Source organism: Notothenia rossii (genome assembly GCF_949606895.1).
Source record: "Notothenia rossii genome assembly, chromosome: 4".
Classification (NCBI taxonomy): domain Eukaryota; kingdom Metazoa; phylum Chordata; class Actinopteri; order Perciformes; family Nototheniidae; genus Notothenia; species Notothenia rossii.
The window spans coordinates 5257204-5280134 of NC_136902.1; the positions used below are offsets into that span (position 1 = coordinate 5257204).

At 39.3% G+C, this 22931-nt stretch overlaps 2 protein-coding genes and 2 long non-coding RNA genes across 4 annotated transcripts in view; all 4 read right to left on the reverse strand.

Moving 5' to 3' along the window:
* Positions 1–579: 579 nt before the first annotated feature.
* Positions 580–1779, reverse strand: LOC307037870 (zona pellucida sperm-binding protein 3-like). The gene is made up of 5 exons (XM_079679066.1): positions 1556–1779; positions 1375–1480; positions 1191–1276; positions 764–990; positions 580–696 (listed from the first exon to the last, which is right to left on the reverse strand). Exons 1-4 carry the CDS (start codon positions 1762–1764, stop codon positions 858–860), a joined length of 534 nt encoding a protein of 177 aa, XP_079535192.1. The 5' UTR covers positions 1765–1779; the 3' UTR covers positions 580–696; positions 764–857.
* Positions 1780–5972: 4193 nt separating this feature from the next.
* LOC307037878 overlaps positions 5973–22931 on the reverse strand; it is a 35171-nt gene continuing 18212 nt past the window's right edge. Inside the window, exon 4 of the long non-coding RNA XR_013807799.1 lies at positions 5973–6004. This is a non-coding gene — a long non-coding RNA (uncharacterized lncRNA). The remainder of the gene's footprint in view (positions 6005–22931) is intronic.
* On the reverse strand, positions 6122–8398 carry LOC307037183 (zona pellucida sperm-binding protein 3-like; the record flags this gene model as incomplete). Its single annotated transcript, XM_079677962.1, has 10 exons — positions 8284–8398; positions 8021–8205; positions 7839–7942; positions 7674–7765; positions 7419–7599; positions 7240–7345; positions 7076–7164; positions 6427–6518; positions 6239–6343; positions 6122–6150 (listed from the first exon to the last, which is right to left on the reverse strand). Exons 1-10 carry the CDS (start codon positions 8348–8350, stop codon positions 6122–6124), a joined length of 1050 nt encoding a protein of 349 aa, XP_079534088.1. The 5' UTR covers positions 8351–8398.
* Positions 10058–12202, reverse strand: LOC307037879. The gene is made up of 2 exons (XR_013807800.1): positions 11152–12202; positions 10058–10582 (listed from the first exon to the last, which is right to left on the reverse strand). It is a non-coding gene; the product is annotated as an uncharacterized lncRNA (long non-coding RNA).

Sequence of the window (22931 nt, forward strand, 5' to 3'; positions counted from 1 at the left end):
ACTGTGAAGTCCACTGAGACAAATGTAACATTTGTGATATTGGGCTATATAAATAAACATTGATTGATGAAGCAAAACAGCAAAATATTTCAGCTAAGGTGAATAGGAGCGATAGAGTGTATTATGTACCAAGAATCAGTCTGCAATTGACAGAGTTTGACAATTACATGTTGAACAAGTCCATACAACAAAAAAAGGGCCAATAGAGTACAGTGCGGAAAGCTTTGAATCCATTCTTTTCATTGTTCAGCCATAATATTCTTTGGACAATTACTGAGTTTAGCCTTAACCTGCTTGAAGAATACAGAATTAACAGTTAATGCTTATCATGTAAGTATTTTTAGAGTTCTTGTTTGGAAATTTGAACAAAAATTTGAACGTGATCATATTGCTTTCAAAGATTTAGTGTGATCAATATTTCTGGGACATTGACACAGGAAAAAAGTTCTTGACATTGAACAGAGCTGGAAATGTTCCCAGAAATAAGACCAGGTCATCAAGATTCAGTAATACAGCTCAGTTTAAACCATTTCACACAAAAGGCAAGTCAAACCCAATAATTTGAGAACTTCAATGAAGTGGTTCGGAAACTTTTTTTTAATTTTTATTGGCCACATACAATCTGAAATGCAAAGAGAACCAATAATAAAAACCAAATTCAGATTGAAGAAACCAGTCAGCGAAATGGATCCATTCCTGTTGGGAGAACAAAGTTTAATATAGCCGTTCAGGATAAATGTATATTGCAATACGAAACCCTTACCTTCAGGAATTCATATCTGTGATGGTAAATGGCCCAATGACTGCTTTTTGTACCATTCCATGGTTCTCTGCAAAAATATATATTTTAGTACAAGTCAACCAAACAAGTGTAAAACAGCAGAAGTTGTGTACATACCTGACGCAACACTCCTCTGCCTCCTTGACTTGCATTTCGATTCACAGCAGTCACAAAGATTGCTCTGGGCCAAGTTGTCCAGCAACTCCCAACTGAGTTCATGAAGATTGGATGAAAAGATCATTAAAATGCATCTCAACTCTTTCAAATAAAGTCTCCACCAAGTTTGAATAGTTATGAACGGGATCCATCTGTATCTTCAGTAGACTGGGCTCAAGCTGAATAAGTCATCTCATGTAAAACAAATGAACCTACAAGTCAAAATTCTGATATATTAAAGTACTATTTTTACCCATGCCCTTGGACAAAGTGGCAGGCTTTCTTAGTGCTGTCAAGACCATTGGGATCCCAAGCCAAAAGTTTGCAGTGGATAAAGACCTGTTGAGTAGAGGGGAAATATAGGCGTCATGGCATCAATTAATCTCAGTATCCACAATAAAACCTTGAATCTGAAAAAAATGTAAAGTTCAATTTACCTCTTCTCCCATAGCAAACTTAAAGGTCTGAAGTGATAGGCGGATCTCCGATGACTTTTGCCTTGGTTCGAATTTTGATCGTGACGACACACTTTCCAAAAGACATCTGTTGGGTTAAAGAAAATGTATTAGCATTACTACCAAGGTTTCCACCCAAATCAATGCTCATTGCCGAGAGTACCCTTTATTGGAGATGATGGGGTACATGGTGTTTTCAGGGTACAGCTCTGGTGTGGTAGCTGCTACACATTCCTCAAGAAGCAGCAGCAAGGGCTGATGGGTGTTCTGCACCACACTAGCCATGATGGGGATGATGGAGCCCAGAGGAAAGCGTGTAGATTCAGCAGGGCCTGAGAAGTCGTCTAGGGCAGTAAACAGAGGAAGAGTCATTAAGTTACAAAAGTCAGGGAGAGCTGCCGTTCGTAGAGAGTTTCTCATGTTGTTTACCCACCATTCATAAGGCCAATGTTAAACTGCAGATCTCCTAGACTGTAGGTTTTAAACACCGGGTCATAGATCGTAGCATACCAGTCTTTGGGCCTGCACAAAATAAAGCAGAAGGGTAAAGAAAATGCTGCAAAGTGAAACTTTTGAACTTATTAGTGCAAGCTTGTTTACTCCTACGGACAAATTCTTTATTCTTATTCCGCCGGGTTATTTTGTCCTTCTCCCACATCGCAGAAACTCCGTTCAAATATTACTTCTCATTCATAACTTTCATAATTCCCGAGATACATCCCATTTTTAACGTGGAAGTCAATGGAGAAACTCTTCAGACTTGAAAAATCGTCATGCAACTTCAACTGCAAACTGTTCCTTCACACTTTCACTTAGAAACATCATTCCAACTTTAAAATGTTACACATCTGTTACACAGAGGCCTTCTTCAGATTTTAACATTAGTGTGTATTGCGCAGCTCGTTAAGGCTAGAGTGCTTGAGTCACAGCTAGAGTGGAGGACCGCTTGAAATTCGCCTATATATATATATTTTTAAACCTGCCATAATTCCTATATATATATGGCAGGTTTAAAAATATATATATATTTTTAAACCTGTCATAATTCCCAAACCCTACACTCCTGAGACATAATTTCTCATGAGAAACCTAGAAAAACATCTCCTAGCTCCATTAAAGCCCGTTGTACATTCAGGCTCATGGTTCCTCACAGCAGCAGCCGCACACTTTTAGTTAGTCTTCCAAAAAAGCCACATTATTGACCCAAAACTACAACAAAAAAAGCACACTTCAGATGCCAAGGGTTCTTGAGATGCTTCACACGTTGAAATTTCACCGATACATGTTACGGTTCTTCAACAAAACGTTCACATGCGACACGTTTATCTCTCATTCAGAACAATGGAAAGGATCTCCTCTCACTGATAACTGCACATCACCATGGAAACCTTTGATCTCTGGGCTCAAGGACAGGTGTTTCATAACGTTGTTAGCTCAAACACCTGTGTGATGGAACATGATGATGTCATAACTCCAACTGACATGCTCAGAACGCCACGAATCATCACATGATGGTTAACACTGTGGCCCTGAACAGCTCTACATCAAATCTGATGTTACGTAATGTGGTGTTACTATGGCAACGCATCCCTCGCCTTAAAACACGATGTCGCTGTAACTCCAATGGACACGGTACAATCTTCCCCCAATCTTCACTTGTATATCACCGGTCCATACCTCAACAGCTGTACGCCAAATCTGAGATCTCACCATATGCCGTTTCCATGGAAACGCATCCCTCGCTTTAAAACACGATGTCGTGATACCTAAGCAAATGGTCTGAAACAGCACCATACTTCAGATAATGGTTAATGATCTGGCCCTCAACAGCTCTATGTCAATTATGGGGTTTCATCCTATGCCGTTTCCATGGAAACGCATCCCTCGCCATGAAACACGATGTTACTGTAACACCAATGGAGACAGTCCGATCGTCCCTCAAACTTCGCTTGTATATCATCGGTCCATGCCTTAACAGCTCTACGCAAAATCTGAGATCTCACCATAGGCTGTTTCCATGAAAACGCATCCCTCGCCATAAAACACGATGTTGTCGTAACTGATATGAAAATGGTCAAAACACCACCAGACTTCAGATGACAGTTAATGGTCCAGCCCTCAACATATCTGTGCCATTAGTGAATTTTCCTCAAAGCAGTTGCCATGGGAACGCATCCCTTGCAATAAAACGATATTGCTATAACTCCTATGGAAATGGTCAAAAAGTGCTAAAACTTCACATGTGTGCAAACAGTCCAGCCGTGAAGACATCTACGGGACAGTTGCGATTTCTTCAAATTCCGTTGCCATGGTAACACGATGCTCGCCGTGAAACATGGTTCTCTTCAGTGAAAACACGCCAAACTGCCCAAAATGTAACAGGTTCGATAACGATGAAGCCATCAACATATTATGGGGTTTCAAATACCGTTGCCATGGCGACAGATTATTCGTCATCAAGTTAGTGCAATAGTTTGCAGTTCAAATATTCTGCCGCTATTCCACTTTATTTTCTTCTAACACATTCAAGCCCCCAGTGTTCATGTATCATTTCAATTTAAAAACTTCACTTTCTTCTTACACATTACATTTCAGCATCAGCATAAAGTATTGCCACTAGCAATTTCTTCAGGAATTGCGTTCTCTAGTTATGAACTGTTACGCCTAAGCTAAAAGACTTCCTCCAAAATGCAAAAAACTAGAGTGAACTTAAATGTGTGATGTTCAATTAAAACTATGGGAAAAACTCAATTGACAATGAATTGGGAACACAGTGTACCTTAGGGATTGTTCTCAGTAAATGTACATTTTTTTGTTGAGAATACTTCAATAGATAAAGCTAATTTGGGAATAAAACAGAAACAGGCTGTAGATTCTCTAAATCAGTCTCCCATTCATTGTCTATATAGCAGCTTCAGACTTTATACCTGATGACATCACAAGTTTGGGACGTACTTCCATGCTTGGTGGCTTTGAGAGGGAGAAGCTTATTAACAAATTGAACTTTCCCAGGCCATGAAAATTCCACATTGGAATTGTTAGTTAAGGGTAGTGTCACCCTTTAGCACCTTATGTTGGTATGAACACTAACCTCTCATATGCACAGACAACTGGGTGGGTGAAGGCCAAATTGTAAGAATCTGCAGAAGCAACGTAGGTCAGATCATTGCTGTACACCAGTGCATCCCCGGTGACCTGTTAGAGAGACAAAGATCCCCCTGAGAGAGCTGTAGGAAATATAGCAGACTCACAGCTTGCAGGTTTAAAATATATATACACATACCAGTCTCCTAAAGTTACAGTCAGTGAGATCCACATAGAAGTAGGCCTCTCCTGCTGAGAAGCTTGTTGGGAAACAGTTACCCAGGCGGAGAAGCGACGTGTCGGCCTGGGGTCGGCTTTCTTTCCACATCAGCGTCACAAAATCTGGCCCACAGTCCACTTTCATGTCTGCAACACAAAGAAATTAAGTTCAGACTCAAATATTTGAGTCAAGGTTAATCACATGGCTTTAATTGTTTCCAGTCTTACCTGCATATACTGCCATGGCAGCTGCCAGGCTCAGAAGCAGTGCACCTTGACAAAATGAAACCATCATGACCGAATGCTTGTTACTGACACAGTGCATGTTCTTATACCTTGTTCCTGAGAGGCATTCATCAAGATAACGTATTTCACCTGGTGCCTGTCAACAGTCCCAGCTGCAGCAGATAGCACACTGATTACAGCATGGGGAGCATCCCATCACATTAGTCCTTACACCCAATTCATTTTTATTCAGCTTCATCAGCAGCACAAAATCACCATATGTTCAAGTCAATTTATTATCCTGTGTGACTACCTTACATCATTATTTAAAACACTTTAAGGATGATAGTGAGTGGGTTGTCTTACCGTTTTGATTTAGTTTTGCTGTTATATATATTAACATTAATATATGTATACGTTGGGATTCTTTGTTCAACTTCAAGTCATGCAAGAAAAAGTTTTCTTTGAGAATTAAAAGGCGAGTCATTTCTAAACAAATGATCATTTGGGGGAAGGTAGTATTCCTTTATCAGATGTCCTGACCTATTCAAATGTGTTATTTTTGATATCTTTGACCAAATGGTAACTTAAGGTAAGGGAAAAAGGTACATTTAAGTTGTATTCAGTGAGAAAATATCCACACATCTGAATATTAGCTGTGTTGCTATGATGTCCTCTTTTAACTGCATAAACACGTGCCATGCAGGCCATCCCCATTGATTTTATATTCATGGCCAGAAAGTAAACTATGCTACATTCAACTGCAGGCATGAGTGCCCAGAAAATACATTCAGATCAGAATTGTCTTTTCAAATGAGGCTCAACATAAATAATTGCCATAGTTGTAATACCAGACAGATCACCATAGCTTTTCAATCTGCTGGTGTATGTAATGTCAGAATGTATATCATGTACAGAGCTCAATGTAAAATGGAAAGTGAAAGAAATTCAGGGGCTATACTCCAACTCACATGGCCATTAAAGGTTACATTATAATTGACGGTATCTTTCAATGACAAAACTCACACATAATTAGTAAAGTTCTACTGATGGGACAGATGGACACAGTTGAGGACAGTAGGACCTTCATATGAAGTAAAGATACTCGTTTTATACTCAACAGGAGTTAACAGTTTTATTTATACAGAGATTATAGACTACTTTAATCTGCATATGGATGTCGTCCACCTGGGCCCTCTGTTCAGTCTCCCCATTCTTCGACTGGACTTCCTGTTGAGAAAATGTTTAGCAACGTTAGTCTTATGGCAAGTTTTTAACAAAACTTCAAGACAAATACCATAAATAAATACTCATTAACCTTGGTCAGCAATGGAAACTTCTGATGCATTGTGGGCATTTTGTTGCGATGGATCCATTATGATCAGGGGTCCCAACACAGAAGTGTGCATGAAGCCGTTGGATTCTGAGGTGGAAAAACAAAAACAATAACTTCATAATGAAAAAGACTATATTAAAAAAGCACACAAGTTAGCATGAAAGAGATACCCCATTCGTCTCCTCTCTTGGAGCGAGTGTTGCAGGTCCTAGAACAGCAGTCACACATGGAGCTCTGCATGGGGTCATCCAGGAGTTCCCATCTGAGGAGGCAGCAATCGTTAAGGCTCAAATAAATCAGCATGGCTTTAAAACATTTTGTATACACAGAAGAAAAAAGCCGTTATAAAAAAGGTGTGATGTTTCTATAAAAAACAAAAACTGGTAAAATTATAAATATCAAGTTAATGACCAAAAGATATATTTCCATCTACAGTGCAGAAAAATGTGAACATTTTACAAAAGCTCAGGGCTTTTTTTATTTTATAAATCTCAATAGGTTGGCTAATCATTTGAGTGCCCCTCCTTTTAAAACAAATATATTGTTATTCTCAAATATTTTACAATTATCATTCGTCACAATTGTTGTCTATACTTTGTTAGTTAGCAGGATATCATTTATTATAGATATATAAAAGCACAATACTGATCAAAGTACATGCATTGATCTACTTCATGTTGGATATGTTTTGCTAACATAAGCTAGCATCCTTGGCTAATGGTGCATACTTGTTGCTCATGGCATCAGTTGCATTCATCATATTAAACTGCTGGCCAGAACATTTTCACGTACTTCCAACAAATCAAACTTTTCCCTTACCGCTCATTTTCCTTTACGTAGTGGCAAGCTTTCTTGCTCTCACTTAGAACTTCAGGATCCCATGCGAGCAGTTTGCAGTGAATGTACACCTGAGGAGCACATGAAACATACATGTTTGCTAGGAACCAAATATCCTTTAGAGCACTTTACATTTACCCCCTCACCTCCTCGCCGAGACCAAACTTGAAGGACTGCAGGTAGAGGATGATTGCAGACGAGTGGTACCGAGGGAGAAACCTGGAGTTTCCCTTCACACTGTCCAGGAGACACCTGAAGAAATTCAGATAAGCTATAAGGACTAAACTCCAGAAAACAATGAAAGAAATCAGAGACTGGATCTCACCCCTTATTTCTAATGATGGGGTACACATTGCTGTTAGCCTGCAGCTCAGGCGTAGTGGCTGCCACACATTCCTCCATGAGCAGCAGCAATGGCTGATGGGACTTCTGCTCCACTGTTGCCCATATTGGCATGAAGGAGCCCAGGGGGATGACATTTGTCTCCGCTACCGCTGTCATTTGTTCTGTGAGGGGAAAAGTAAAAACGGCTCAGTGTGCATTTTTTGAGTGTTTTGCCTTTGGGAGCATGAGCCCTCACCATTTAGGAGCAGCATGTGGAACTCCAGCCCTCCTCGGCCTTCGGCAACACCTGACCCCGGGTTCAGGAAAGGAGGAACCCACCCCTTAGGTCTGAAATATATTAACAACATTTATCCCATATATCAGCTTTAAACTTGAATTTAAATAAGAAAGAAGCTCCTACCTTGGATAAACGCACTCGATGGGATACACATAAGCTGCAGGACTCGACCTTGGTTGGGGCCTGAAAGTCAGCTCATTTTTGTAGATGAGATTCTTCCCTTTCACCTGAAGAAAAAAAAAGAAGCTCATTATGACATTGAAAAGGCTGAGAGGTATTTTGGTGAAACATGGCAGTTACATTACCAGTCTTTTAAAATTGCAGTCATCTAGTTTGTAGTTAAACTCAGCTTTCCCCTCTCCCCTGGGCAGAACATGAAACCCAGATGGCATGCAGGTTCCGAGGAAGTGACGAGCTGCATATTGCCGCAGCCTCGAGGGGATCGTCCATGTGATGCTTATGGAGTCTTTTTCACACTGTACTTTGATTTCTGCAAACAAATCATTATTATATATTTCCCTACATCCCCCAACAAAAGCAGATGTTTACATACATGTGCTAAGCATACCTGCATTGGCAACAGTCGTTGCAAAAAGAGTCACGACTATCACACCTAGGTAGAGTTGAGTCCCCATGACTGAATGATCTCTAGATCACACAGGAAGTGGCACCATTTGTAGACTCCCTGCCAAATGAGCTGAACGAGCAACACCTGTGTGAGAGCCGGGCAGCACCTGTCTACTTATACTGGGGTGTCATTTCACATTCAATTTCATTGTAGAGTTTTCATTTGGATCATTTCTAGTAAACTTATTCAAGTACATTTTTATTTATCTGCCTAATTGCTTCTTTTTTTTATTCTACTGAATTTATTTTTCTAATATTACCTGATTATTTTACATACAAAACTATTTATAAAACAATTCAACAATTCAGATGAAACTACTTAAAGGCAATTTTCTAAAATCAGCCAAACCATAACAAGCTTCCAAGTCAATATACCTACAGGTTAGTAAGTCAGAGATGTGAAACTACATTTAACCTTTTGTTTTACATTAATTAATAAATGATTATGGGAAGTGCCCTTTTTCTCACTCGAGCTCCCGCCCCCCAAAATGTCTGTGCACGTCCCTGGCCCCCTCCGTCGGTAAATGGAAGTACTACAAAGAACCCTGTGAATTATGTGCAGTTATTTCACGACTTGTATTACATGGTTTAGTTGAATACTCGATTGTGATTGGTCAATTCAGAACACGTGACACGTTGTTAATCCAGAACAGACAGACGACTGTCATGGACTGAAATGAATAGAGCAGCGTCCTCTGGTGGCCTCTGTATAGATCAGTCAGTCCAAAAAGAAACAAAAAGATAATTACCAACATTAAAGTGTAAGAGACATTTATTTAAAGTTAGCTTTAGCCTTTTTGATTGAGTTGGTGCAGATGCCCAAAGTGCATTAAGTAGAGAAAGATGTACAGACTTTCACATCAGAGACCGAGGCCTGGATCCAACTTGAAAAGGAGTTCTCGAGTTTGGTTCAAATTTACAAAAGTACTTTTCGCTTTAGGTGAGAAAACGACTGCTGTGTCTCAAGTATTTTTTTCCAATACATAAATCTTTGTATCACTTTTAACAGCTCATACAGACTGCATTATAAGCCTATTAAAAGTGATACTAGGCGAAAAAGGACTCTATAAAAAAGGTGCATGAGGAGACTACCTACATTTCCACGTTCGTAAGGTGTCATGTGTTACGTTAAGCTAATTCCATTGGATGTGGTCATATAATGACTCCTACTGTCCTGAGCTTTAGTAAAACCTCCAGTATGTGAGTGTTGAAGATATGCATAGCATACAGTGTTCTTCCAGTTATGCACTTTGGCGGTGGTGGTGTTCGAGGGAATTTGGGGATCTTTGCACAGATGAGAAAATAAACGTTTTTATTTTATGTACAGTATGTTATTAAACAACTGGGATTGGAACTGGCTCAGATTTAGTTTTGATTGTTGGTGTTTTGTCATATTCTGTGTTTTTAAAAAGGCTCTTTTTAGTCGGAGCCGTTCACCGTCATTGTGAGTGACTCCGTGCTGTGTGCCGTCATGGATCACTCTGGAAATGTTCCAACAAATATATAAAACATTTCAGAATCATCCTAAACTTCTTTTCTTTTGCTTTCACCTCATAAATATTGACTCACCTCACGTCATGTTTCAGTATTATCAGAAATGATTTATCCTGAAAACATGCATGAAAATATCCTGCTCCATCTATTAAAAATGTTTTTGATTTATTTTGATTTGGGTTTTAATAAAGAAAAAGAAATTCACAAAGGACACAAAAACAAAATGTTCAAATAGAAAGTTTACTGAACTCAATCAAAACATATATTTATTATTTAATTAAAACCAGATTTGTTTTGTATCAGATCATTATCAAGCAAGTTTTTGTATAACATTCTTAATTCCTTAATATGCAGTATCTCTAAGTAAAAGCTAAATAAATGTTGTCATATTGACAAAAAATGTCTTTAATTGCAATAATTTTAAGCCGCTGCAACCTATCCACTATACAGTTTATACAGAAATCAAATAAGGGGGGGGCAAAGACCAATAAACCTAAATAAAGCTGAACTACGTGAGGAAGAGATGTACCACCTAAAGTCCTAAACCTCGTATAACACATTTTACAGTTGACATTTTAAACAAGGTACACTTCAGCTCTGCAGTCATCATCAGATCATGATCCATGGAGAGATAGATCTCTTCAGGGTGTGCCTCCTCAATTATCAGCCGGTGTAGATACAGAGCCCACGGGTATATTCTGGACTGCATCTTCCTCGAGTGCAACATCACCCTGGACGTCACCACCCTGGACAGAGAAAAGAGAGCAGGAGGTGAAAAAACACACTAGCAGCCTGTCTGGCTCAAATGCTTGGTGCATTGAGCACAGAACATATACATTTACTGTATTCAAATACAAGTGATGATGATTTTTAACATAAAAATGACATTCTATTATCAAAATAGGCTTAAAAATCCTACCATGAACACTAAGATAAAGTGACTTGCTCATGACCAGACGTTTCGCAGTTGCTTATTTAATAGAAAAATGTTCATCATGTGGCCTGTTGCAAGTTATTAAAAACATTTGTTTTCATTCTTCATAATCAATAAACCTGTATATTTTTAACTTTAGAGGTTTTAATCTGATGTATCCCCTAACCCTGACCCGAACACCAGTTTTGAAAAAACACAAATATTACCACACGACTAAGATTGTGCATTCTTGTTGCTCGAACACAGAATAAAGCCAAGTAATGCAATTTTTGGAAAATGCTCATAAAATTACACCTACTTATCTTCCTACAAACAATATGTTGCTGCAGGCCTTGAGGCCGACTGAATGAAAACATCTCTCGTTATTTTTGTATTCTCTACCTTTATTAGCGGTTTTAGTCGGTCAGGGTTGATTGGTTTCGATTGGTCGGGCGGTGCACGGTTGGGCTGTACCTTCCCTGGCGGGTCTTTGTCAATCAGCTGTCTGGCAAAATCGAAACACTTTTCCCAATCGTTCACACAGATTTTTTTCATTCTTTCAGTCAACCTGTCTTTTGCTGATTCCCTCAGAACCTCTTTCAGCAGTTTGCCCTCCTCTATCATCATCAGTTTGTCATACAGAAATTCTTTCCCACAGCATTTCAATCTTACAAGCAATGGCAAGACGAAAGCCCCTAAAACAATTACAAATAGAATACAGCCACCGATTTGCTAAGGAAAAAAAGAAAGAAAGAAAGAAAGAAAGATGGTTATAGCATTACTTCAGATAGAACTGATGCTGATAAAGTAGATCCAGAGTGGAAGCACTCACCCGGGATGTGTTCTTCAGCTCAGCTTTAAGAGCTTTCTCGTTGAGCGTGATATTCATCTTATCTATGCAGGCTAACTTTGCCTGTTGTTCAGAGCCGTCATTCAGACAGCAAACATACCAGTCTCCATCGAGGAACAAAAAAGCAACCCACAGCAAGCCGACTAATAATGCCCTTAAAAAATGATTGACATAAAAACAGCAAGGACCGCAGGAGGGGTATTCACAATGAGAGGAATAGTATCTACAGACGATTTGGAAAGAACTGTCCGCCAACAGTATTAAGAAAAGTATGATAAAGGGTGGCAGAGCAATGTACAGGTCGCAGGTCAGTACTTGTGGTTTGCAGGTGCAGGAAAAATCCCTGTCGAGCAAAATATTGTAGGTAAACATAAATATGATCACAACGTAGGTGCTCATCTTCCCGGTGGCGATTTTTGTCATGAGGCTCTCCATCTCTGATGTGCAGCTGGCATTAGTTGGCAATGATCAAAGTTCTGCATCTGCACATATTATATATATAACATTTCATGTTTTTTTTTCGTGGTATCGTGTCAGGACGAGACTCTGGCATTGCAAATACATTTTTCACAGCGATAGCATCACAACTGTCACGATCCGTCTATGTTTTATTTTGTCCTGTCTAGATCTGTCTTTGTTTACCTGTTTTAGTTTGAAAAGTGTTCACCCCGTCTTGCCTGTTGATTCCTGTCTGTGTGTTCTCTCCTGCCTGATTACCCGATTGTGTTCTTCTTCTTCTATTTAATGGCGAATCGCTTCCACTTGGAGCATATATCGCCACCCACTGTTGATTTATTAAATGTTCATATTAAATCCTTGTCCTCAGACCAGTGCTTTTGAGGAATTTGAAGATCAGCTTGTTTGCTTCATTTCTTGATTTACTTTCGTATATTGACTTGAAATCCATGTCCTTGATGTTGAGTTGTTCCAGTGCAGTTTTCAGAATGAATCTTTGTCTGTTATAATCCGGGCAGTTAAAAAATACATGATGTATTGTCTCTGGTTGTTGGCAACCATCACAATTGCCATTTGGATGTTTTCCAATCAGATGCAATGATGAGTTTAGTCCAGAGTGTCCCAATTTTATCCTGCTGTTGATGCTCTGTTCTCTTCTACTACTCCCCCAAGTGCTTCCTGTTCCTACTTCCCTTTGTATCTGATATAAATGTCTTCCTTTGGTGTTACTGTCCCATAGTTTTTGCCATTGTTGCTTGATAACCACTTTTGTAAAAGATTTGACTTCTGCTCTACTGATGGGTACCATAATATCAATCTGGTTTGCTTTCAAACCACATTTTGCCAGTTGATCCACTACTTCATTCCCTCTAATACCCACATGCGCTGGAACCCACACAAATTGAACAACAATTCCCAGATGAACTAACCTAAACATGATGTGTCAAATTTCATATAAAATATCCTGACGACAACCCGATTGTGTTCACCTGTGTTTTCTCCTCCCTCCTCACCTTTGTCTTGTCTGTGTGATTAGTCTTGTGTGCATTCAGGTTCTGCTTTTTATGTTAGTCTTTGTGAGATTCTGCTGTCACGGCTGGAGGGCAAGGCACACAGGACCCAAATGCAGAATATTTTTTGAAATCCAAAATACTTTTATTGCAGAACTAGGCCAGGCAACAAAGTAAAATAAGGCAAGGCAAAATGTAAAAATCCCTCAGAACAAAATCCTTCCATCAACATCAAGAATCTCACAAAGACTAACATAAAAAGCAGAACCTAAATGCACACAAGACTAATCACACAAACAATACACAGGTGAGGAGGGAGGAGAAAAACACAGGGGAACCAGGTGAACACAATCAGGTAATCAGGCAGGAGAGAACAGAGAGGAAATAATAGGCAGGGGGGGGGGGGGGGGGGAAGGGTGAACACTTCTCAAACTAAAACAGGAAAACAAAGACAGATCTAGACAGGACAAAATAAAAACATAGACAGATCATGACAGCAACCACCATTTCCTCAAATGTCTGTCTACTTGTGTCTTGTTTTACATCGTTGTTTTTATCAGTATCATCAGAAATAAGATTGTAGATTCTTATTTCGAAGGGGGGCCACAAGGGGGTTCAAGTCTAGGCCAATGTATTTTCTCACTGAAATTTGTTCCAGTTCTGTCCTGGGGATATTTCAGTTTGTAGTGTTGGTTCACACTAAGAACAGAATTTGTTCTCGACCGACCAGAACCTGAAAGAAGCCACATTATGACGTCCGTGTTAACACCAGTGCAAACAATGATAACAAATGGGCACATGTTAGCAAATGTATTTTAAGTATAGGGAATATTAGAGAGTACATGTGAGTGTGACTGGTTTATGTCGTGCCATTCTAGCACTTTCCAATCTCGGCACTACTAATGCTGCAACAACTTTATAGTAATGCTGTCAAAATTATCGCGTTAACGGCGGTAATACATTTTTTGAATTAATTGCGTTAAAATATTTAACGCATTTAACGCATGTGCAGAATGGCCCGCCGCCCCATATAGAGAGGCGAAGTCCCTCCCCTTCCGGGAGCCTCCATGGGACCCCGGAAGCTAAAAATTATACATTGAAGTCAATGGAGAGAGAAAAGTTATCTTTTGATCCCGTTTGAATTGTGCCACGAATGACACATGTGATGTTTGTCAATCTTAAACAATCATTTCCATGTAAAAAAAGTCACAGTTTATCGTAAAACTGTTGAAATATAAGACTATGAAAAATACGCAACTAGAAAGACTACAAATCCCAAATGCATTCTGGGTCGCGTAAGTGATGTCATAGGCGATAATGCTCCAAGACTGGTTGCGACTCGCAAAGCAAAGAAGAAGAAGAAGATCTCGCAATTAAAGCAAAAAAGAAGAAGAAGACTGATTTATTCCCTCCAATAAATATAAGAGATTGCTCCAATAAATTCACTTTTTCAAGATGCCTGTGTGCTTTGTACCAGGTTGTAATCACAAGAGATCATACCACTTGCTCGTTCTATCGCTTCCTGTCTGATGAAAGAACCAGGAGTCGTTGGACCAAACATATCAGGTAATATACATGTTTTGCATGGAACATAGTCAAGTTAGCTACCTAGCTAGTAGCGAGCATGTTAGTTAGCATTACATTACTTAGCCTTGTCATTTGTATTAGCCTTAACATGAAGTAAACCAAAATGTTAAACAGTAAGAGTAGTCATGATGGTAAGTATTTTGTGAAACATTTGAAGAGTAGCCTATCGCCCCCTCCACCAGGTGCTAAGGGGGCGGGAGGTAGGCTAATGTCACATTAGCATATTTTCTACTTAATGCTATCTGCACAAATGGTTAACATCGAACATTAAAAGATCAGGCAGTTCAGGGAGAGTCGAAGGAAGGAAGGCAGGCAGCTTTGCATAACATTCTTCTGGACGTGTTTCATTGTGATGATAGTGAGAGTGAGTCAATCTGTTTGTTGGAAAGACAGTAGTTGAGTGATTACTGAGAGAAAATTATTAAAACAGTTAATTATTCAGTGTTGTTACTTTAAAGTGTTGTTACTGACCCAGGGTGTCCGTGGGGTCTTAAAAAGTATTAAAAGTTGATAAATCAATTTAGCGAAAATTAAGGCTATTAAAAAGTAGGGATGTCCCGATCACCTTTTTTTGCTCCCGATCCGATTCCGATCATTTGATTTTGACAATTTGCCGATACCGATTTTTCCCGATCTGATCTTTATGCAATGCATTAAGAGAAAAAAAAAGAAAAAAAGCATTCAAGTTGTCCTTTAACGTTATTTTTTTATTTAAATTGGATATTCTATCCAACATGGATATAGCTTCTTTTTTTCACAGCAGCATTGGATCAGTTGCTATAAGGCTCTCCATCTCTGATGTGCACTACTAATGCTGCAACAACTTTAGAGTCTTCACCATGACCTACACAGTGACATTTTGTAAATGATTGATGTCATTGATATTTCGACTAACAATTATAGGTATACGTTTTTTTTTTTACTTTCTCAAGTAGTGGTACAATTTTGAGGTACTTGTACTTTACTTGAGTTTTTCCATGTTATGCTACTTTTGACTTCTACTCCACTACAATTCAGAGGTAAATGGTGTACTTTTGCTCCACTTTATTTATTGAAGACCTTTAGTTTTTCTTCTGCTGCGTCTACGATACTCAACGTTGCCCGTTTCTTTGTGGTTCTTGAAAGAGCTTGAACAGCACATCTTGGAACTCCAAGCCCAAGTCTGCTTTGAATTCTTAGTCTGGGAGAGACCTTGTTGATGCAGAATAACTACGTGTCTTGTCGCCCTGCTCAGTCGTGCCATAGTGTGTGGGTGACTTGGGAAATGAAACAGTCTTCCACAACCTCACTTTGGTAGCAGAGTCTGTTCCTCACCCAGTTTGACCCTCCTACAAAGCTGTTTCTGTTTCAGTTAATGACTGTTTTTCAACGTGTGAAATTGATGACCATTAGCACTTGCTTGGTATAAATGTTTGATCATACACCTGACTATAATCCTACAAAGTCCCTGATGTCGTGCAAGCATTTGACTCTGGAGCTTTCTCCGGGTCTGAAGTTTTGATCATTAAAAAAAATAAGATTTATCTGAAATGTCAAGTTTTTATCCTGAACTTTGAAAAATGCAATGATGTATTCAAACTAAAAATAAGTATTTGGAAAAAAAGATTCAGGTTGAATATTATTTTGATTCACTTCAGCAATCTTTTGGAATACAAGATTTGAATGAAATATTTTGTTTTCGCTTTCAGATCTGTTTTTCTCGCCTTCAGTCGTCCCTGGCCTCCACGCCCTTTCCCCCAGAGATCAGATTGATAAACCAGTTCTGCCAGGAAAGGCAAAGCAAGTTTATGGTAACACTTTGTATTAAGGTACACAAATTCACCATCAACTAGTTCTTAATTAACATGCATATTAACAGTATATTAGTCATTATAAAACACTTATTAAAGTGTCTGAACCTCTCTTTAGTGGTTTAATAAAACAGACAGTTCAACGTGAGCCTACTTTGTTCATATACTGTTGAGGTTCATTTCAGTAGTTGTGTGCTATAATGTATTTACAAAGCGTGAAGAGAAGGCAACTTCAGAATAGGGAACCTGTTCAGGTCAATTAGAGTCAAACTACTAGCTTATTGGTTATGAACAAGACTTCACTTTAAAATAGGGAACATGTTCTTAGATAGAAATACCTAGTTTTGAGTTATTTAAACACAATTAACACTTATAGTTGTATGTCTTTTTACATAAGAAGAGATCATATTTGTTAAGTGTTATTATGGGAGAATTACTATTCTTGTGATACTACTGCCTTATTAGGCCCATATTGAGCAGAGCATATTAAGACCAAAACTAATCTACAACAACTTCCTTACTTGCAATAAATAAGCACTAATTAGAGGGTTATTGAGCAAAAACTCTCAACTAATGGCTTATTACTTGTAGAATATGGTCATGTAGAATAAGGCATTAATAAGTGTTTAATACTTTCTAATAAAGAGCCAATAAACTGCTAATATGCATGTTAATGCACATTTCATTTCATTTCAAACCTTTATTTAACCAGATTGGTCCCATTGAGAACATAGATCGCTTTTTCAAGGGAGACCTGCAGCAAATAGGTTCCACATGAAACATAAAACAATAAAGGGCATCATACATTATATTTACAGGATACATTTACATAGTTATCGACATTTACAAGTACCCATAGTATCAACGAGCATTTCACTTAGACTTGCATTAAAAACATGCAGAGGAATGAAATTGTTCAGTTTCAATTCTTGCTGTAGATTGTTCCAAGCAAGTGGAGCTGTGCACATAAAAGCTGTCTTACCTAAGACAATCCTTCCTCTTAGCACATCTAACAAGACTGCATCATGCGATCTCAGACAATAGCTGCTTGCAACTCTCTGTGTGATCAGAGAGCAGATATAATACGGGAGTTTACTCAACATGGCTTTATAAATAAACGTGTACCAATGACTGAGCCTCCGTACAGTAAGTGATGGCTAACCTGTCTTGGTATACAGGGTACAGTCATGAGTAAGTGCTTTACAGTTAGGGACAAATCTCAGTGCGCTGTGATAGGCGGCATCTGACTTGTTCAGGCAACGGGCAGGTGCATTCATATAGACCCCCATAGTCAGGCACAGGTCAAAAGGTCACAGAGCCTTTTCCTGGCTTCAAATGAGAAACAGGACTTGTTTCTGAAAAGAAACCTAGCTGATGGTGAATTTGTGTACCTTAATATAAAGAGTTACCAAGTTTGGTAATATAGCACTTTCAACACAAAGCAATTCAAAGTCCTTTACAAAAATGAAACACATTAAAGGTCATCATTATGCAAAATCCACTTCTTCATTTCTCTTCTACATCAACATGTGTCCCCTCTTCTTCATGTCTCTTCTACATCAACATATGTCCCCTCTTCTTCATGTCTCTTCTACATCAACATATGTCCCCTCTTCTTCATGTCTCTTCTACATCAGCATGTGTCCCCTCTTCTTCATGTCTCTTCTACATCAGCATGTGTCCCCTCTTCTTCATGTCTCTTCTACATCAACATGTGTCCCCTCTTCTCCATGTCTCTTCTACATCAACATGTGTCCCCTCTTCTTCATGTCTCTTCTACATCAACATGTGTCCCCTCTTCTTCATGTCTCTTCTACATCAGCATGTGTCCCCTCTTCTTCATGTCTCTTCTACATCAACATGTGTCCCCTCTTCTTCATGTCTCTTCTACATCAACATGTGTCCCCTCTTCTTCATGTCCCTTCTTCATCAACATGTGTCCCCTCTTCTTCATGTCTCTTCTACATCAACATGTGTCCCCTCTTCTTCATGTCTCTTCTACATCAGCATGTGTCCCCTCTTCTTCATGTCTCTTCTACATCAGCATGTGTCCCCTCTTCTTCATGTCTCTTCTACATCAGCATGTGTCCCCTCTTCTTCATGTCTCTTCTACATCAACATGTGTCCCCTCTTCTTCATGTCTCTTCTACATCAACATTGGTTGTCACCTTATCACCTGAATCTCCTCCTAGAGCACCATTGAGTTCTTTGTAACCAAATGTCTCTCAGAGGGGCGTGGGGGGGGGGGCTCCTTATTTTCATCTAAAGTAACAGACAGAGAATCAGCACTTTGGAAACAGGGCTGAAACAGAGGGGATTATGGGTAATGCTGCAATGATTTGTTTGGTGTCTGGAGCCAAAAACTTCAGAGACATGTTTTGTATAATTTATTGATGAAAAACAGTATAATAGGGGACCTTTAAGAGCATTAAGAAATAATGTATTAAATGGCATTTTAAAACATTAATTTAAAAGCAAATATAATAAAACATGAATAAAAGTTACAGTGCAGTTTAAGATATGAATATATCAATTAAAAGCAGCGGCAAAAAGAAAAGTCTTCAGCCTGGATTTAAAAGTAGTAAGAGTTGCAGCAGACCTGCAGGTTTCTGAGAGTTTGTTCCAGATATTTGGAGCATAATAACTAAACTTCTCCATGTTTAGTTCTGACTCTGGGGACAGAAAGCTGACCAGTCCCTGAACACCTGAGAGATCTGGATGGTTCATAATTTAGCCGGAGGTCAGAAATGTATTTTGGGCTCAAACCATTCAGTGTTTTATAAACAGCAGCAGTATTTTGAAATCTGTTCTTTGACACACAGGAAGCCAGTGTAAAGACTTCAGAACAGGAGTGATGTGATCCACTTTCTTAGTGTTAGTGAGGACTCGAGCAGCAGCGTTCTGATTCAGCTGCAGCTTTCTAATATGCTTTTTAGTGAGACCTTTGAAGACACCATTGCAGTAGTCCAGTCTACTGAAGATAAAAGCATGGACACGTTTTTCCAAATCCTGCTGTGACATTAGTCTTTTAATTGATTTGTTCAATGCACTTACTTAGTGTTAGAATTGGAGCATAGTCTCCTGGTGAAATGGTTACGCACATTTGTGTGTCAAGCTACAGTATGGTAGCTTATTTTTTTGTTCTTCATTATCTGAGCCAGTGGTAGCATGTAGATGTTAAAGAGAAGAGGCCCCAAGATGGAGCCTTGAGGAACCCCACATGTCATATTTGTCAACTCAGATGCGTATTTACCTATAGAAACAAAGTGGTTTCTGTCCTTTAAGTAGGATTCAAACCAATTTAGAACTGTTGCTGAAAGTCCCACCCAGTTTTCTAGTCGGTCTAGTAATATGTTGTGGTCAACAGTGTCAAACGCAGCACTGAGATCTGATAATACTAACACTGAAGTTCTGCCACTGTCTGTGTTTAAGTGGATATCATTGAAGACCTTTACAAGAGCAGTCTCAGTGCTGTGGTTTGGACGAAAGCCTGACTGGAACACATCGCAACAGTTATTTAAATGCAAGAAATTACTCAACTGTTGAAAAGCTACATTTTCAATGATTTTACCTAGAAATGGCAGGTTTGATATGGGCCTGTAATTGTTCATTACTGAAGCATCTAGATTATTATTTTTTAAGAGCGGTTTAATGACTGCATTTTTCAGGGCCTGTGGAAAAACACTTGAGTGAAGAGACTTGTTTACTATGTGAAGTAGATCTGAGGCCATGCAATGAAAATGAAAATGAAACATCAAATCCTGTTGGAATAATATCAAGGCAGCAGGAGGAGGATTTCAGAAGTTGAACAATGTTCTCTAGGTTTTTACCATTAATCTGATGGAATTGTGTCATGGTGTTTGAATTTATTTTAGGTGGTTAGAGAGACAACATATTTGCTGTACCTGATGCAGAGGCACTGACTGCTTGTCTGATTCTCTGATTTTCTGTCAGTGAAGAAGGAGTTAAAGTCATTGCACGCCCTGGTGGATAGAAGTTCAGAGGCTACTGACACTGGGGGGTTAGTTAGTCTGTCGACGGTAGCAAACAAGGCACGTGCGTTGTTTTTTGGCAATGATGTCAGAGAAGAAAGACTTTCGTGCACTTTTCAATTCCAAATGATAAAAGCCAAGTCTCTCTTTATAGATTTCAAAATGAATCTGGAGATTTGTTTTTTTTCGCCACCTGCATTTAGCAGGTCATGGCCTTTCTGCATGGAGATATTTTCTTGCCAGACACTTCCTTTACCTTGGTGGGGAGCAATGGCATCTATAACATTTGCCAGCCATACTGGGAGATGTTGTCTCCACTTAAGCTCTGTATTCAGCAACAGATCATGATCCATGGAGAGACAGATCTCTTCAGGGTGTGCCTCTTCAATTATCAGCCCATGTAGATAAAGGGAGCAAGGGTATCTCATCACCATCCTGGACTTTACCCCTAATCCAAGAGAAAAGAGAGCAGGAGGTGAAGAAAACAAACACACTAGCAGACTGTCTGGCACCAACGCCTGTCACATTGAGCACAGAGCATTTACATTCATTTAAATAAATGTTATGATGATTTTTAACATAAAAAGCACATTCTAATATCAAAATAGGTTTAAAAATCCATAAACACTACGATAAAGCAACTTGATCATGACCAGACGTTTTGGAGTTGCTGATTTAATAGAAACATTTTAAGCATGTGACCTGTTGCAAGTTATTAAAACAAATGTTTTTCATTCTTCATAATCAGTAAACCTGCAGATAGGGTTAAATACAAACACCAAATTCTTTTTTCTGTTTGTTCCACCTGCTGGTAGGAACAGAAAACATGTCCAGTTAAAACAGTTACAGTTATAAAACAAATATTCTGCACCTCATTGTTGCTTGAACCGAATTAGATGAAGTAACTTATTTATTAGAAACTGCTCATAAAAAAAAGTTACCAACCTACAAAATGTGTTTTCTGTAGGCCTTGAGACTTTCTTGTATTCTTTACCTGGTTCTCGTTATAACAGCAAAACTGCATTCCTGTTGTTTTTTTTAATATGGAAGTGATGCTGGTAAAGTAGATCAAGAGTGGAAGCACTCACCTGGGAAGAGTTTTTCAGTTCTTCAATGATGACTCTCTGGTTGTCCGTGATATTCGCCTCAGCTTTGCAGGCTAACTGTACCTGTTTCTCAGAGCCGTCATTCTTACAGCAAACATACCAGTCTCCATCGAGGAGCACAAAAGCAACCCACAGCAGACCAACTAAGAAAGCCTTGAGAATGTGAAGGAAATAAAAACACCAAGGAACTTCGTGGCATTTAGTGCATGAGCACCAGTTTCTACAGGCACTTTGAAAATAACTGTTTGTCCACAGTGTGAAGAAAGTCATTATTAAGACTGGCAGAACCATGAACGAGTCGCAGCCTGAGTGTTGTGGTTCGCAATCGCACGCAAAGTCCTTTTCAAGCAGAATATTGTAGGTCAGGGGTGCCCACACTGTTTTGGCTGGTGAGCTACTTTTGAAATGACCAGCTCTACCAACCAAAAATAAAATCCCACATTGCAAGGGGGCTGAATAACATGTTTTATTTATAACATCTCTATTCGGGTTCTTGAACAGAAACAAATACATGAATACATAAAACTAAAAACACATGTCAATCAATCAATGTTTATTTATATAGCCCAATATCACAAATGTTACATTTGTCTCAGTGGACAGAATATCAGTATGACAATACGACACCCTCTGTCCTTAGACCCTCACATCGTACAAGGAAAAACTTCCAGAGAAACCCCACAGTTTAAAGGGAGAAATGGGAGAAACCTCAGGGAGAGCAACAGAGGAGGGATCCCTCTCCCAGGACGGACAGACGTGCAATAGATGCCGTGTGTAAATTGAAAAGATAATAAATGTGCAACATAGGTAGTCCAAATGTTTGGAAATGCATGTGTGTATAATAGGAAGATGAATCCACGAGTATATCCATCCAGGACTTATGATCCAGGACCACAGCCACGACTCAAGATCCAGGACTCGCGATCCATGACACCGGACCGCAGGATCATCCATGACTCCGGACAGAGATAGATAGAGAGAAGGAAGAAGTAAGATGTCCCCCGACAAACTAAGCCTATATCAGCAAAACTAGGGGCTGAATCTAATCAGCCCTAACTATAAGCTTTATCAAAAAGGAAGGTCTTAAGCGCACTCTTAAAAACGGATAGGGTGTCTGCCGCCCGAACACAAACTGGAAGCTGATTCCACAAAAGTGGAGCTTGATAAGAAAAGGCTCTGGCTCCCATTGTACTTTTAGAGACTCTAGGAACAACCAACAACCCTGCATTCTTGGAACGCAATGCCCTAGTAGGACAGTAGGGTATAATGAGTTCTTTAAGGTAAGATGGCGCCTGCCCATTAAGGGCTTTGTAGGCCAGAAGACATTTTTTAAATTCTATGCTGTGTTCTATAGGGAGCCAGTGTAAGGCAGCCAGAACAGGAGTAATGTG